Consider the following 18,606-nt stretch of genomic DNA (forward strand, 5'->3'; position numbering starts at 1 on the left):
AGAGCAGATAATTTCTTGGTGTGCCTTCTGATCAATCTACAATGTAAACCAGCTGTTGATATCCCATCGAGCAGGAACTGAGTTGGGCCGTTACAGAGCAGTAAACTTTACTTTTCTCATGGTATCTTCTGTCCAACTCACTGTTAACTTTCTTGCCTAACTCACTGTATGTATTTTTCCTCATCTTTGAGTCAGGAGTTAATGTTACTTTTTAATTATTATTAATTAACATCTTACTTGTCACTGTCTGATCCACTATCAAATATACCCAGTATTCAAAGGGAAAAACAGCATTTCTTGAAGAATGGAGAGATGGTCCACTTGACAATTCCCAAGGGATTACATGGTACAGTCACTTGTGCTAGCACCAAACTGCACTCAAAGACTGCAAAGGCATTTTTGGATCATATATTCCCATAATAAACTGTCTTCTTCCTTTTCCAAATAACTTATTTTCTTTATAGTTGGTGCTAGTGTATTATTTTCATTGCCTGATCAGCTCAAGTCCTAGGAGTATAAACATAAAATAAGACTCCTGTTCTTTCAGAATCATTATTAGTTATAAGAAACTGGAGAGAACAAAATCCATCAAATAAAGAGAATTTTTATAGACTACAATTTGCTGTCACTACACCTATTACAAAAGAAAATCCCTCATACAAAGGAAGCAGGACCTTAGACAATACACTCACCCTGCTGAAGCAGCTAGGGATGTTCCTTCGCATCTCCTCTTCCCAACACCACTGGGACTGGCTTAGGCAAGCAATCTGTAAACACACACACACACGTATGTAGATATTATGTTACTTCATTTGGGTGCTGGTATTGTTAAAAGAAACTCCATATGCCATCTGCTGGAAGAAACCTTCTCTGAAGCAACATGCTGTACCTACACATCTGACTGCACTCTGTCGGCAGCCTAAAGAGGCAGTATTTTTCAAGATGAACCTTTACCCTGTAATGCACCAACTTTCAGCACAGATGCACAGGACACACAGAAAGTCAGAGTCAGGATGAGTGAAACAAAAGCCAGATGAAGTCTGTAAGAAAACGCAAGCCTTTGGACTTATGTCACATGCCAAAGCATATAAGACTAGCAGCAAGAAGTAGCTCATTTTCAAATCCTACTACTTGACTTGAACCTCCAAAGACTTTTTGTCTCCTTCCATTGCTTTCTTTTAGCTACGCACATCACACCGTGTTTACCTGGTCAGTCTGGTGTAACTCTCTAGCTAACAGCACATTAATCAATAATTTATACTTTGTCCTATGAAAAACACCGCATAATCTTCTCTTTAGAGGGTAGGGGAAAGTGCAGAAGGGGCACGATTTGTCACTAGACACAGAAGAATCTGAAAAGAAACAGCTTCTTTCCAGCAGCTGTGGCAGCTCCCCTTCAAGACTAGAACCTGATTGTTTTTGGTTAACGATAATTAGTTTCTCTCTGAGAATGTCTTCAAATAAATGAAAACAAGTTTCAGAATGCAGGAAAAAATGAAGAATTATTACTTACTCTCTAACTCCATTCCTTCCCCATTTTCTATTTCTTGTTACATGGATCTAAACAAAATTTTCAGTCCCTAACCTTTGGGATTCATCTACAGCTCTTTTCTGCTAACTGTATTTTTCAGGTTACAAACACCATAATCACACTCAGGAGGTGAACTGCATTTTAAAGCCATGTTCCTAAGCATTAAGTGAATAATTCCCAATTTACTTTCAGACTGAAAAATCTCTACAAGTTTATGAGGCAGGTAGCTATCCCTGACATTTCACAACCAGCAGATAGACAGGAATTCACCACCCACTTTTCAGAAGCAGTCTTTAGTTTTCTGTACCCAACACTCAGCACCAACAACTACCTTTAAAATCAACAGCAGCATTTGGCCTTAACACTTCTGGCAATCTGACTACAGGTAATCGTGGTCTCAGGCACACGACTGAGATAAATCAGCTTGCTAAAATGCCATGCACTGCCTCATGTGTTAAGAGTACAGTTTCATATAACCCCAAAGCGGACCCAACTATCCATTGCCATCAAAGTAGTTGGTCTGCTCTCTCTTTATACCCCCAGCAACAAAACTCTACTGATGGCCTTGTATTGGATCACAGGAGTCAGCTGGATTAGATCTCATTGATCCAACGGAGAAATACACTTGCAATTACATTTCCTTGGAATCAAAAAAATCTGATTCAGATTGCAAAGTTGCTATAACCAACACTATGGAAGGGGAAAATACACAACTAGAATATAAAATAAGCACAGAAGGTTGAAAGCAGGACTGCTTCTACAGCAGCTGCCTATTCTTTTATCAGAAGCATAATGCAAAATGATACCCTTCACCTGTAGCCCACATAGAGAAAAACATATTATATATGCTTCCGTGATCACGGTTCAGATGGACAGACTGTGATTCAGCTACAGCACAGTAACCCATGAACTTGACTAAGACTCTTAGGGCTCTTCAAAAATGGGCAGCCAAAACTCAGCCCACATAAAAGGCTGCTTCTGAAAACACATTGCTCAATGCAAGAAATAGGGCAACTGTGCAGATGTAATAATACTGAGGACCTGCTTCCTCATTCTGTCTGCAAGAATCTACCCTTTTATTTCTCCATGAGCATTATAACTTGCATCTTCATCTTCTGACAGGTTAGTACCTCTACATAAAAGGACATTAAAGAAAAAAAAAAAAAAAAATCATGATCAAGCTTACTTGTATGCATCACCCAGACATTTGGGCTCCTGAATTTCCCCTATTGCTTCCCAGGAGTCCTAAGAACTTCCCTTACTTTCTATGAACTAATCCCACCCACCCCCCCCCTCCCCCCACTTTCTTGGAGTTTCCTGTGCTGCTTCCTGACAATCCCCACACTGCTGCATAGGACTGCACCTCCCTGCAATTCCTGGCTTTCCAGGAAAACTCCAACACTAATTTTTAGTATTTCCCTCAGTTTTGTAGGAATCCCCCTGCCCCTCCAAATCCCTCTGGGTTTCCAGGAATTCCTTGTGCTGCTTTCTAGGGCCACTATGGATCGCTCCCCCCACCCCCGCCATTTCCAGGGAATCTCATTTTCTATCCAAGATTTCTCCTTTTTCTATTTTGTAATTAATACCATTTGCTTGTATAGCACCAGGAAAACTATAGCAATCTCTTTGGTATTTTTTCCCCTTATGCTATTTAAGGCCTCTAACAAGACGTGGGTCTGTGCTTCAAAGACAGTGTCATGAATGTTCATAAAATCATATAATACTGCAAGGTCATTGGTAAAGTGCATTTAAGTCTTTCCAAAATTGACTCTAGTCACTTTTGTTGTTGTGAAATGATCAATTTCATAATTTACTTTAAGCACATTGTGCTACCCCACTGGAGATAGGCAAGTATTATATCAGTTCCTTAACGAAAGATGCTGGAGTCCATTGGCTTATTGATCTTGACATGAAAGACAATAGAAATCTCAAACACACAAAATTATTTCTTCAAGTTTCAAGAAGATGTCTACCAGAATGAAAAAACAAAACAAAGAAACAAAAAACCCCAGAAGTGCAACCACCAGGGACAAAGCCCTTAATCCTCTGGTGAAAACGAAAAAGGACTGGAGCTAGTGGTGTATGTAGAAGTTCATGAGAACAGTCGAGTCAATGAATAGACAATATCTCATGAGATTTATCTGCTATAAAACTTTGAGATCCAATTTAAGACCTGATCTTCTAATGAATGAGAAGTCCCTATCACGCACAAAAAGTTACATCCACTTCTTCCTAGAATGTTTCCTGAAAATCCAAAACTGCTGGAGGCAGCCTCTTAAAGCTACCGCTAAAAAGTAGGTAATTAAACATCACTTTTTTTCAAGATTATTTCCATGGTAACTTCATCTCTAATACACACGTCTGCAAGTCTAGGTGGGAAATGCAGAACTACATATTCAACCTAAACTGTTACTCCAAAATACAATATTGTTAAAACAAAAAGAAACAGGGCGTTTAACAAACTGTAAAATGTTTTGACTCAAAGTGTTGTACAGCAGATGGAGCTACAAGTATGGTCTATGAATAGCCACCTACACATGAGAACACACAGAGATAACAAATATACATAATGTATCCCACCAAGTGATTATCTTAACTTTTCTTTCTGCTGCAAAATGACACAAAGAAGTTCACTTCTGTGAGCAAAAGTTCACAACAAAGCAGTTCTCCAAGTTTCACATCAAGAAAGATTGAAAAGAAATATATGTAATCAGCTTTCAATGCTCATTCAAATGTCACATAAAAGTTCAAGTTCTTCTTTTGACCAGTATCTACAGTTATGTCATCTGTGTTCCTCTTAAGAGGAGATAAAAGCAGGACAGGGATGCCTGCCATCTTCATCTGAAGTGTGTGGACCGAGAAAGGACATGTGTTATTTCATCACACACCAGTGACAAAAGTAAAACTCAGTTTGTTTCAAACAAGATTCCTCCTGGAAGATCATGTCCATCCATTACCACACTTCCCAAGAAAATTGTGACACTCCTCTCCTTTATCAGAAATAAGCGCACTGCAGGAGTTCCACAGGTTCCCTTCCACCTCCTCTGCGTTCCTCTCTCCCCAAAACAATCCATTCGGCTGACCAACCGAACGATGCCAACCAGATCCAGAAGTGCTCCGAAGTGCAGAATGACTTTATTTAGCGGAGGAGAATCAGTTTTCCAAATGAAATCTTTCCAACCTCAGCTCCACAGCAGAGTACAAACATTAATAAATTTTAGATTAAGCACATATCTTCTCTTCCTTCCCTTCACAGAAATAAAGGACTTGCAGGAATGGCCAATACTGACTAGAAACGTTTACTAATTCCCCTTTTTTCCCTACTAGCTATGAGGTGATCAAAAAGAACTATATGAATAGGCCAGAAAGGTTCTTAAGGGTTTTAGAGTGAAATATGCAAACTCTTTCCCAGTAGCTCACAAGTCCAAGACCATCCAACCTGATGTTGAATCACTTGACTCTTCTGTAAGTTGTATGAATTGGAAGCCTCACGCAATTTACACCAGACTGTTGTATACATACTAACATCTTCTCCCCCTCACAACCATATTTTCTCTCCTTTCCGTCTGGCTAAAAATCATGGCAAATTGTGTCTAACACACAGCAAAAAAACAGGTATAAGACAGGACTGCCAAAAAAATCTAAGAACATTACCTGTTACAATTTTTCAAAATTCAGATACATCACCACAGGAGCATGCTATTTTTTTAAATCATGCTTTATTAGGAAAAAATCCTTCTTGATTACATAAATACAGATAATGTGCTCAAGGCATTATCATTTTAGGCACTAACTTGATTTCCAATCGTAATCTGTATGCTCAAGACTAAACAATTCCCCACTTTTAGTCATCTTAATAAACAACGAACTGCTAAAGGCGTAATTTGCATGATGAGTTCCAAAACAACTACCATGTATGACATATTTAAAGTATGACTGAAGTCAAAATTGAGAAGGTGGCATCCGCACTTAATATCCTTAAGTAGCAGTGGAAAATTCTCTGGCAAGACAGGCTATATTATCTCTTACTAAGACCACAAAGCTAAGGCATTGTGAGACTTTTCTGATTCTTGTGTTCTTAGAATTGTTGCCTATTTTTGACTACTCCTTATCATCAGTGAAAAGGGTCATATCCAAATTTGCAATTTGGCCTTTAGATCTCAGTCACTGAATCCTCAAAGCTGTCGTTTCCCTTCAGATTAACTTTGATTTACAAACAAAGATTAACTTTGTTTCTTTAGGAGGAAATTCTACTTCAGCTTGCTTCCCAAGCAGCCATAATGTTTGTATTTACTCAACCAAAGATACAAGTATAAAAATCTTTTTCAGATGTTAATTTAAGCCAGCTGCAGTAAAACGGCTGAATTCTGAATTAAAAGATCTACAGTATCCCTCTACCTGGATGAGTTTCTGTTGATAATTCCAAAGACTTTCAGAAGTCCTGCACAAGTAAAAATCTTCTCTAACTGCACATGCTATTTCACATCAGTTCAAATTAATTTCTTGCTACAGCCTTCGAAAAATTACTACTTAAATAAGCAGTTACATTCAAAACCAGTTGTTTTCAGTTAATCTACCAAAGTTAATAACACTACAAAACAAACAAACAAAAAACCCACTAGTTTGGGAATCTCTGTATTAAAATACAGTTTTATATCTTTGAAGTTCAAATGAGGGTTCCAAGAGAGAAGTTCTGTATTAATCTAGGCAGATATATGCTAACATAACGTAATTTTTACTTTGACTATACTCACAGGAAAAGGCCATCATCATCTAATAACCTTTCATCTCATTAAAGAACACAAAAAGAATATGTCTTCATACACATAAGCAGGTTATGAAATAACTGACCTAAAACAACTGAACTAAACCAAATGTAGAACAGACTTTCAAGAAGTCAACCAGATGCTTCTAATGTCATGTATGCAGACTTCCACGAGTCACAGGCCGGAACAGCTTCATCACCGATACTCTCATAATGCTACAGAATCCAGCAGGCACAAGAATTTCCGTGACAGCGTACATATGGCAAGTGATATAAACATAATAGTACACATTAAATTTATAAAAAGTACAAACAGATTTTTTGTTTCATTAATAACACAGGAGAGATTTGATCAATATGTTGTACTTTAATCCAAAAGCTAAGATACCGAAGGCCCCAGTTGTATGGGCAAGACATTGTTGGTCACCTCCTTCTCCCAGCCTCACATGTATGCTTTGAGGGTAGAATTCCAAACATTTAAAAAGCAGTAGCATATCACTTCACATGGTACCTTCCCACCCTCAACCTGGCAAGGACAGAATAGCTTATAATTCCAGCAGGACAATATAGCTCCAAGACCTCGGTGGAGTATTTTTAGAGGCTCAAATAAAATGCATCTTGTCTCCTTTCAGTTCAGACAGTAGCCCTAAACTAGAATGATTTAGACAGGACAAACTGAAAATGAAGGACTAAGTTTCACAAACGGATTGCTTAAAGAAAAGTCCATGAAAGACAAACACGTCTTGCCCAGAACACTGTTTCACAAATGTCCATAAATACAAATAACATGGAACTGGGATGAGACCAAGAACAGTGTCCATGTTCAGAAAACTAAAAAGGAAAATGCATGACATCTGCAAATCAGCCACATGGAAAAGGTTAAATACCTCTTTGTCAGACTCTAAAACCTAAGCCATCAATACCAAAGAGCAAGTCACTGTGTCACTGCCACTGTTTGGCATCCAGCATATACTCTGAAGATCAACATTAAACAGTTTTGTAAAAGAAACATAAAAGAAACCATGTCCTAAGTGCCAAAACCAAAACTTATTGAAGTAAAGCAAATCTGCATAGCAATACTTTCTGAGAACACAGTTCCACCAGGAAAATGCTTTTCTTGGGATGAAAATCCTTTTTTAATAAAACATCAAAAAAGCCTTTATCCTTAGATAAAGATCTTCTATTTTCTCAAGTCCCTGTCATGTTAGCTGTTCAGCAATGATCTTCCACAATTCCTGTAGGAGTGGAAAAAATACATACAGGTATTTTCTCAGATCAGTAGGTTGCAATTATGAGAAAGTTCAATGTGCCCACTTGAAGACAAGTTTTAACACCCTATACCTCCATCTATAGATAGTATCCATCTGTGGATGGATACTAAATCCATCTATGTAATCTCCTAGAACCACCACCAACTTATCTTTGAGGCAGAGCAATAGAACTGATTTCCTCATTCTTGTAGCATGATTTTTTACAATAAAAGTTAGTATCTTTCAAATAATTTGTTTTAAAATAATTTAAAGGTCTGCATGACCTTCTGCAGTATTTTGACAGATAATCTTGCTCTTTTTCTTAGCCTGTGTTGACAAACGCTTTTAATGCTAGTAAAAATACAACTGAAAAAATACTTAATTGACTGAGGAATCAAGGTCTCACAAATGCATGTCTTATACAAACACACACCCCCTTCTCAATCTGTTGGACAATGAAGATGAAAACCAGACCACTTTATTTCTGCAGAAAAAATTAGTATATGCTTTCTCTGCTATAAAAAAGATTATTAAGCAGACTATCGCATACTCTTCACCATGACATGTTGAATTGTGGCAATATACTTCATGATAAATAACAAATTTAGGTGTTATAAAAATGCATATATTTCAAAGACCAGTAGCCTCCTGCAAAAAGGCTAGGGAATGAGTTTACACATTTAGGTATAATCCAGGTTACATTTATATAACTGTAAAACTTGTTTTAAGTTTTGTATGCATGTTTTATGCTTGAAGGCATCAGCATTAAGTAAAATAAATTAATCTCATGAAGTAACTGTGGCCGCCGTAATCTTACTACGCATAGATACTGCGGAAGACACAGCAATAGTACGTTGACTACAGGAACATCATTTCTTGGTAACAGAGTTGCAATCCAGTACAAGATTTGCAAGTTCTCTAAAAAGATCTGTTAGATTGTATTGTTCTCGAAGCTAGCAAGCTATTAGCTACCCTGCATAATATTCGTAAGAGCAGACAATTGGAAAAAAAAAAACAAAACAGGAAGAGAACCATAAGTGCTTGGGAGGTAATTAGATAACTACAAATATTATATCTGACATGCTTCTGAATAACAGGAGTTTACAGCTAATTGACTTCTTCATAGATATTAGAACATTATTTCCTGAACCCTGAACTGGGAAAGGTATTACTAAAACTGTGAAACGAAAGCTCTTCTACAAGCAGATAAATGAGAAGAGATATTGGTCCCATCTTCTAGTCAATCGCAAAAATTGTATTTTACAAAGTAATGGAGATTGTTTCTTAACCTTTGAAGAAATGAGTGCAATCTAAGCCACTGTACTGCTGGTGATAGAAAAGGGTATGTTATGTCAACCTAGTATAGATTATGTAAGCACAAACAAGAATCGTTTTAAAACAACAAAAAGCTAAATGGAAATAAATGAAAAGGTAACGTTTATTCTCGTGTTCTTACTTCATGTTAAGTAAACAGCTGAAAACTAATTTGAGATGATTAGCCCAACACATTACATTTATTTTAATGAATGCCACTTACCAACTGTTCAATTCGTTCATAAACGAGAAACTGGCAGAAATCAAGCTTAATGGGCTCCACAGTATATTTAATTTTTCTGTCTTGGAAGTTCTCCAAATCATTTAGAGTATTTCTAAAATGACTGTAGGCTTCACATGTAACATCCATATGTCTTAAAGTGAAGTTCAGCCTGGCAAGAGAATATTTAATTTAAAATCTCTCCTATGCTGGCATCTTAAATAGCTATGTAACTTTCCTCAGCTAATGGAAAATGTGGGTCTTCTCAGTGCAATTAACTGACTTCGACAGCCAAAAAAAAGTAAGCCCCCCACTATTCCTGAAAAGTGGATAAGACTTATGTTAGCATCAATACACAATAACTCTTGGATGAATCTTTCCATTGATTTTAAGGCACTTTGCCGCAACAGAATCATTGGCTTGGCTTCCTGGACAAACACTTGGCAACAAATCATATGAATAGCTATTGCTTACATACCTCCAGAGATTTAAGCAAAGCCTATTTATATATTAGTTTATGAATGGACTGCAACACATGACTACTTAAAAACATTCAACGATTCCTTGACAGAAAACACAGGAGAAATTGTTACAGAGGTACTCAAGCTGGGAAACATACACCCTAATTCTAAGCCCCTTCTTTCCACTCTACGACCTCAAAAATATATAGCAAATGTTGTCAGGCATTATAGAATACATCAGTCTAGCCACCTATTTATCCTTATTTGCACAGAGGTTACCTCATGTGAGACACAGGTAGGACAACAAAAGCCGAACTCTTGTGGAAGTCAAATTCTGAACTGATAAAAATTAAGCATGTATAAAAACAAATGCTTGTCCTGAGCATATACGGCAGCCTGTAATCAACTAATACAATGAAAATCAGAAGCCGATCTTCAATCAAATCAGATGTTTCTTCCAAATAAAGAAAGCACATAAAGTTTTTAGTGCTTTCTATTTTAAGTTCTTGGTAATACTTACCGCTTTTCTAATGCTAGGTAAACTGTGCAAGAATTTCTCAAGTTGTGTGTGATTCTACACAGCGTTCTGAACAAGGCATCTGTCAGGTCATCATCATAGAACACTACAAAAAAAAGATTAAGAGCATAAAATATGTATGTTTAGGTGTATTATTTACTTAAGTCTCAGGTATGAAACAACAACAGGCCTTAGTTTGGTTAGTCTAATCAAACAAGTCGCTATTTTAACTAAATCCCAAAGTATACTTTTAATGGCAACAACTGACCCTGTAATAGTATCCACTGCTGCTATTTATGTCAGGCTTTCTTTAAGATTTGTCTCGTATCAATGGGAATCACTTCTGTCAGACAACTTACAAAACTTTAACAAGATTCCTCTCAGCCTGGAAATAGCTTACTGCAAAGCTAAAAAAGACAGGGTATCACAATGTATAGGGCCTCATTTCTTACAAAAATACAAAAAGGGCAGTAACTAATATACCATTATAACCATATCTCCTTGGAAAGCAGTCTTGCAACACCTTTCAATATCACAACTAAAACCAATCCTCCTTTATTTATATATCAAAACAACAATGGTTTTCTTATACAGATAAGCTAGCCTGTCATTTTTCAGTCTTTCACTTAAGCAAGAAAAAGAGCAGAAAAAAAAGAGATATCCAAAGGCATAGACTCTATGGGCAAGTGCAGCATCTGAAACTTTTTCCCATTATAGAATATGTTAGTCTAACCACCTATTTATCATTATTTGCACTGAGGTTATCTGATGCAAGACAAAGGTAGGACAACAAAACTCTTCTGAAAGTCAAATTCATCACTTACTTGTGATTATGTTCTTTGAGTAATTTATTTAGTCACAAATAATTACCACACCAAAGGAAAGAAAAAGCTAGTAGTTTTCAGCATCTGTTCTCCTATTGGTAATTCAGAATGTAAATACAATTGTTTAAAAAAAAAAAAAAATACAGGCAGGAACACTTAAGGCAGAGCTTTGACAAATTAGGTAAGGATCTGACAGATTCTAAAAGCAAACTACGTATGTTTAAATTATTACTCATAATGCTCAAGTGTTTGATTTAAAAGCTTACTGTTTATGTTTTCCTACCATCAGCTGCCATTATCACAGTACAGTGGTCATGCAAATCAGCAATCTCTTCTTCAGACCAGCTGTAAGAAGCTTCAGGATCTGCAACAAAGAATATGGATTTGATATACATGATTAAATGTCTCAAATGATTGACAGCTGGAAAAAAGAAACTTCTTAACTCCTGTGTTCATCCGCTACTCCATAAATGGAGCACCCCACTGAAGGTAAATCAAAACCTCGCTCTATTCATTCTCTGAAGTTCCCTGCAGTCCTTTGCTTTCTCTATGTTATGTCCAATCCTCCCAAGGCAGACTGGCAAGAGTACCTTTTCTTTGACTTAAGAATTTACAACCAATTACTACCCTGTAGCGAGATCACAGATTTAACTAGATTAAAATAAATACTCCTTTAAATAAAAAAACAAATGCATCTTCATATAAGTTTTGATTAAGCTTCCTACTTCATCATGCTTTTTAAAATTTAGACTTTGTTAAAATACAGAAACTTTCTCTGAAAGTCTAAAAAACATGAAGCCTTTTCAACTGGCAGTATCAAATATTTTCATTAGCCAGAATTTTTTGAGGTCCAAGAGAGGCTTTTGAATGTGTAAAGGATGTGTCCACTTGCTTAAATAGTTGTTCGATTTTTCAGAAGCATTACATCAAATCCAACCTATGATATAAAAATCTATAAAGTAGGCTTCATATAACCTAGTGCTACAATTTTGTGTGGACCTTGCAATCACCAGAAAGAAAGTTTTAGTGATCTGCTTTACTTTCATTAATTGCACTTTAAAAGTTACTCAAGTTAGTTGCCTTTATTTTGCTAAAAGCAGCAGAACACATTCCCTTGGTAAATATTTAAAATATAACACATTCACCACTACATTTGGAACAAGTATTTATACATCTTCAAATCATCACCTACGCTCCCCACCACCTTTTATAGTTTTGTATTCATGCAGTCATAAGCCACACAATACCATCACATCAAAATCTGGATTACAGTAACTCAAATCCACATCATTGTGCCTGGATTCCATTATCATCACATAACAGACACATCTTGTTTGCACCTCTGGATTTTGACCTAAGTAAAGGACAGCCACCACTCGTCTATTCTCAATCTATCAGTAAACCCTTCCTTACTCATTCACATGGCAATGACGCACCCAAAGACAATCGTGTGCTTTCAACTATTTTTCTAGAGGCGTATGTGCTGGAGGACTTACTTCATAAACAACGGAATAAGCTTTTCTTGATGGCTCTGAAGGGAAAAAAACCAAATCAAAACACCAAACCCTATCTGAAAGGACCCATTATAACCACCTACCAGTGCAGAATTCATCTTTCAGCCAGTCCAGTTCTTTTACTTTAACTTCCCCTCCTGTGGGTGAAGAAAGATCACATCAGTCACAAATGGCCTTTCAGACAGTACCTAAGCAAAAGTAGAGTCAAAATCTGTACTGAAACAAGTGACGAAGATCTATTAGGAGGACATAAGAAACAAGTAAAGTTGAACATCAAATCATTTACTGTACAAAACCAGTTACCCACTCACAAGAGAACAGGATGAACTTAAGGGTCAGAAAGACAACCTATGTTCCCTTTTATATGTCTCACCTGCAAAATACTTCTCCTTTCCAGAGTTCTACCTCTGTCATTTACACTCCGTTTATGTGACCCTTGGCACCTGGGTATCTGTGATCCTCCCAAGTACCTCAGTGAAACTCACACAATGACTGTGTAGGAAATACAGCTGGTCTTAAATGATGACCAGAGAAAGAATAAGTATTTTGCTCTTCTCAAAAGGAAGCTGTCCCATTATGGACCACATACAGATATCTTGCATCTTTCTTTTGAAATGAGTCACTTTTAACCAAGACAAAAATTTAATTTTACTTGTGAATATGCTAGGTAGTCAATGACTGTGCTGTTTAATCCCAAAGTAGTTCATATATAGAAAATTGCACAAACAGTGACTGTACAGCACTTACTTCCCGGCTCCATCAGGTGTTTGTTTAATGCAACATTTTGCTCACACATAGCCAGGAGATCTTCACCAACATCTGGAAAAAAGTCATAATGATACTCAAAATAAGAATATTTTGCATGGGCCGTGTATGCTGCTGACCTCTCAGACTAATACTCTAAATTTCTCTCAAGCTGACAAAATTAAGGAAAATTCAGAGCAACTCTGTCCACTGATGATTGCTTCCCTAGTATCCTTCTTGCTTTTATCTTTCCGTACTAAGCTCTGAGCCACCCTTGAATAAAGAAATTAGATCCCTATACTACCTATTTTAATCTAGGCACATTATCTTGAGTTCACAGCAAAGTATCTTGCTTTTAAACTCTTGTGCTTAAAAGTAGTACTGCTTTTTTAATCTGTTCAGAAAGTTCTTGCTATTTTTCAATAAACAACACAACTTTATACACATTAATAAAAAATTATTAACTAAAACTGAACAGATGAGGATGAAAATGCCAGGATGAAAGCACTGCTTTGTGAAGTTTCATGAAAATTTTTAACTGCAAATAACTGCCTTACCTGTGCAATAAACTCTCTTGGCAACTGTTCCCATGATAATGCTTGTAATTCCAGTGCCACCTCCAAGCTCTAGCACCGAGCAACACCTGAATATCTCCCGTTTAAACAGAATGTAATCAGCAAGAAGAAAGGCTGCACGCCAGACCTGTGGATAAGAGCAGTTAAAACTGAGTAAATTCTGAAGCGCAATCCATGAACAGCAAGATACCACAAGGCAGAATACATACTTGTTTTCCGACATCTTCTAAGGGGGTTGCCATAGTATGTTCTGTGAAAATGAAAGTAGAGCAGAAATAATTATCTCAAAATGTTGTTCAAATCAAGATCCATAGTGACAAATTTGAAAATCAAGTCATGCCTCCCTTTCAAATATAGAACTAAACACTCTTCATTCTATGTAGTCTTGCTAGATAATGCCAAAACCCCCACTCTAACTAATGAGCACCAAGTTTCCCATGGTATACTATTGACCAAATCACTTCTGGAGAAAAACGGCAAATTTTTAAAATATTTGTGACATCACAGTATTATGTTCGGTTTATTATCTCCTTTCACTTAACAACTGCTGTTCCATTTCCAAAGAAAACCTATTTTTCTTTTGTTTCACACAAAACGTATTTATTCCATTTCTCCTTGACTGTAAGCCTACTATTTACCTATTTTAATAACATCACTGCAAGTGCATTCTTGTTCTTCATCTTCAAAAGCATCTTCTTTCCCTTTCATCAGAATTACAGGATACACTCTATCCCTCAAAAGATCCTCCGCTTCTAAATCAGAGGCACTTCGAGGTCTTCTGACCACTTCCAAGTCTCCATCATCGTCTAGCAGAACTTCTATTCCTTCACTATTTAATTCTCTTTCTTTTTTCAGATTATTCCTGTCCTTGTCACACAGTTCATCTCCACTTCTGTACTGGTGTTCTCTTTCTGTTGTAGCTTCTCTCACATGTTTCTCAGATGCCGAATCTTCTGTGTTCCAAAGGAGTTTGAAATATGACACGAATACTGTAAGAACACGGAGCGGGGGAGAAAGTTAAACACCAAGTAAGAACAGAATCTATGCGCAACTTCCACATGCATGAAATTTTGGTATGCATTTCACATATTAAAAATCTAGAGGATAAAAAATTATACAGATAACTTGAAATATAGTTCAATTTGCTACAAAGAAATATTTCTGTTATTGTCAGTAGAAATAAATGAAGCACTTTTACACTCTACTGGCTGACTCAGCATCTACATAGTCACAACGCATGCTTTCATCTGATTTAGTAACACTTATTTTAACAACTGGCAGAAGGGATGGTTTCTTACATCCTCCCAAAGATCTTCTGTTGAGCCAAGCTCAAACCACGTTGAAAGAAGAATTAATACAAGTTATAATTTGTTTCTTTCGGTTAAAATTTAACTCCTATCTCATAAGAAACAAACATATTCTAGTAAAAAGCAAGTAGAATTTTTTTTACTGTTTTAAAAGTCTTTAGGAATTCAAGCAACTTCAAGCCTTGAAATCAGCTTAGTATGAGTATGAGAGAGCAGAAATAAGCTCACAGGAGACAGCTTACCGAAGCTGGACATTCTAACACTTTTTTTTTTTTTTTTAAAAAAAGTCTTCAAACTGAATCTTTGAGATGAAATGAATAAGGCCATTGTTCTCAATAAACCAATTAATTAAAAACCTTTTGCAACCATCATCCAGTGACATCAGCATATATTAAAAATTTTAAGTTATACAAATATGGACCTTGCAATTTTAATTACAGGAATATGTATTGTCTGAATACAACACATCAGGAAGAATAAACATTTGTCCTTCCATCTACAGTCGATCTCAGCTCTACAGCAGTGCTTGACTGAACGGGCCAGTCATGGAACACAGAATCATGGAATTCGATTCACCTACTCTGGTACGAAATCAATGTTTGTAGACATCTTAGGCTGGGTACTATTCTTCCAAAATCACACACAATGTGTTGGGACTTGAGAAAACGATAGCCAATACAACTAGTGAAAAAGGTCAATACCAGCAGGATTCTAAGAAGGTCTTAGAATTATGTTCATTCACACCAAAAGAGAAGAGATAAAGTGCTTGCCACCATTGCTTTCAACAATTTCACGATTTATGGAGTTCTACTCCAGTTTCTTTAGAAAGCAAGATACTCAAAGTTGGTCTACTGTAACTTGAGAGAAGTTCTTCTCTAGACAGACCATTTTCAACTAGATCTAATAAAATCTTCATTGCCTATCCTAGCATGAGAAATTTTTTGTCATCTACTGTTTGCGTGACAACCAGATTAAAATGATTTGAATATTTAACAAATTAGAAGATGACATCAATGAATGAAATGCTTTTGTTTTCCAAGTCCATTCTGATCCTCTGCATGTTCTACGGCATTTCAAAAGGTATAAGGTAAAACCGATCCAAAGCAGCAGAGACTAAATCCCCATGAGGTTCCCTAAAAAACAGCAAAGCAACAGTGGTAGATCGTCGTATTTGTTAGAGTAAAAGCTGTCATGCTACAATCCAGTTCTTGTCCTAATAAATAAAGGAATTTCCCACACCAAGTACATTCAGAGTAGGTAGCACATGCTGTCATTTCATTCTGTTGAAAGGTTCTTTGCATCAAGCAAAATCACAGCAAACAAATGTCGAACAGCATGAAGACACACCACAGCATTAATTACCTGGTTTTGACCTGAACAGGGTCAAAATTACTATCCACTTCTCTGTTAAGCCTACTTTTATCATTTTTTATATTGTCATATGCTAGAACAGCTGCAAAAGTTACTCTTTTTATGTCACAACTGGGTTTGAAAAGACAATTAACACTTCTGTCACAGCAGTAGCAGTACTTTTCTACAGAACATTTTACCAGCAGCTTCAAGGTCAGTTTCCTTGACAACTTTATAGAAACCGACAAGCTGGCAATCAGTCAGAGGCATTTGCCAATTCATTTCCACTACAGCCTTGACTCTTCAAATTATATAAGTCAGTCAAAACCATCGCTACTCTGAGCTTTCTTGTTGCCAATTTTTTTTAAAACAAAAAAAATCCCCAAAAAACAAACAAAGCTGTTAGGCTCCTCTGGAATCGATGGTAAATAATCACATAAAGATTTTATAAAAATTCACAAATTAATTACTGATAATTTTTTTTTTTAAACTTAAGTTACACTATGTAAAGCCCCTGGCTTCTCACCTTTTGCTTGTATGCAAGAAACATCCCAACTTTTTAACATGATTCCCAAAGTGCTATTGAGATTATAGCTAAATGAACAAATAAATAAATAAAATTAAACCAGCAAGCAAGTTAATTTGGCTACTTCTTCTCAGAAAGTAATTTAAAATTTCTTTTTTAAGATAGACTGTCCACAAATTCTATATTAATAATTTTCATTTCTGTAGTTAATTTCATGAGAACCCAGCTAGCCATCTTCCTAAAGACTGAGTAGGAAGTGATTCTGCTTCTAACTGGAATAAAATATGTAATGATTAATATCAACCATTCAAAGGAGGATTCAGACATTACAAAGATATGAATACACTTAAAATACAGCTCCATCAGTTTAAATATACATTACCTGGTTGTCCAACTGCATTCAGTCGTACCATGAGATGCCTTTTGTTTGGACAGTGTAAGTGAACGTCAGAAAGTACAGTGTCACTTTTAAACGTGGGGTTATCCATCTCCTTCTCTGTTACATCTACCATGATGTGCTGGCGAGAGGAACATCTACAGTACTCATATAGTCCCCTATGAAGTGCTGTCACAAAGTCCTGATACTCTTATATTAACAGGCATCAAGTAACAGTTTTGGTCAGCAAGACAACCTCATGACATAGTTTCTGAGAAGACTTCAGGCAAGATGTGATCATGCAAGCTCCACCATGCTCCAATAAGACAGCAAGTTACATGTCAGAATATTCAACCTAAAACCAAACAGACAGCTTTTAGTGACATCCTGACACTGTTTGAACATTGCTCCAGCAATACTTTAGAAGATAAAAATCAGATTACACTGTCCAATAAAGCTGCAATGCTCCAATGCTCTCTTTTAAAATGCTCCAAAGAATCATCAAATATATAATTGCTAGAAGCTCACTGACAGACATTGCATATTTTCGGAAGCGCTAATTAGCTTGTGTTAAGAACACCCCCCCCTGAAAAAAACAGATGTTACCATGAACGCACAGACTTACAATGCTAAGTCAAGGTCTTCAAAGGAACACAAGGCCTTGTGTGCACAACTTCACCATTTTAAGGGACCTTGTCCCTTAAAGAAGGGATTATTCATAGGAAGCTCTAAATTTTCTTTGAAACAGACACAATTACCGAATGTATTATCATAGGTTAGTCACCCAAATTTTGTAAAAGGAGTATCTGCCCTTCCTGGAAGAAATTCAGCTCCTTTTATATGCCTCCACTAATTGGGCAGTTAATGTCTCCTGTGTTTGGCGCTCTTTATTCTTCCCCAGAAAAAAAATATAAACATCTGAAATCATCCTCATTACCTGATGTCCAAGGCTGAGTTGTCTCTGTCCTAAGGCACAACCAAATGAATTACCTCTTATGACCAGAAAAATAAAGAGGACATTTATTTCCCTATGCTCTACAAAACTTGACATTTTGTGAAGGGTATGTGAAACACCAATGAACCATAGATTTGAAAACAAAAATTATGTCTTTAAAAACTGAGATGACAAGCTTAGATCACACACACATATCATCAAGCATTATATGAATGACTTAGTTAACAAAGACACCCAGGTCTCACCAGCTATGAGCACCCCTAATACTCCTTATGTAAAAACTGTTGATGCCATTTCCTATGCTGGCATTAACGTCTTGGAAAATTAAGCTAAATTTTCTATTATCTGCTTGTGCTTGAACAAGATCATAAATATAT

At 36.5% G+C, this 18,606-nt stretch overlaps 1 protein-coding gene across 1 annotated transcript; it reads right to left on the reverse strand.

Moving 5' to 3' along the window:
- Positions 1 to 5,240: 5,240 nt before the first annotated feature.
- METTL22 (methyltransferase 22, Kin17 lysine) lies at positions 5,241 to 18,303 on the reverse strand. The gene is made up of 11 exons (XM_050905894.1): positions 18,212 to 18,303; positions 17,281 to 17,629; positions 14,354 to 14,704; positions 13,925 to 13,965; positions 13,698 to 13,842; positions 13,144 to 13,215; positions 12,480 to 12,533; positions 11,166 to 11,246; positions 10,062 to 10,164; positions 9,084 to 9,252; positions 5,241 to 7,531 (listed from the first exon to the last, which is right to left on the reverse strand). Exons 2-11 carry the CDS (start codon positions 17,408 to 17,410, stop codon positions 7,496 to 7,498), a joined length of 1,182 nt encoding a protein of 393 aa, XP_050761851.1. The 5' UTR covers positions 17,411 to 17,629; positions 18,212 to 18,303; the 3' UTR covers positions 5,241 to 7,495.
- Positions 18,304 to 18,606: the final 303 nt, after the last annotated feature.

Source organism: Gymnogyps californianus, chromosome 15, assembly GCF_018139145.2.
Source record: "Gymnogyps californianus isolate 813 chromosome 15, ASM1813914v2, whole genome shotgun sequence".
Lineage (NCBI taxonomy): Eukaryota > Metazoa > Chordata > Aves > Accipitriformes > Cathartidae > Gymnogyps > Gymnogyps californianus.

What these genes read in the sequence shown, in the direction of transcription:
- METTL22 (XM_050905894.1), bottom strand. Translation starts at nt 17,410, where the DNA reads ATGGTAGATGTAACAGAGAAGGAGATGGATAACCCCACGTTTAAAAGT. An exon ending in ACACCTGATGGAGCCGGGAA is followed by an intron (nt 12,534 to 13,143) that starts GTAAGTGCTGTA and finishes CTTCACCCACAG; the next exon opens with GAGGGGAAGTTAAAGTAAAA. An exon ending in GAAAGATGAATTCTGCACTG is followed by an intron (nt 11,247 to 12,479) that starts GTAGGTGGTTAT and finishes TCTTTGTTGCAG; the next exon opens with ATCCTGAAGCTTCTTACAGC.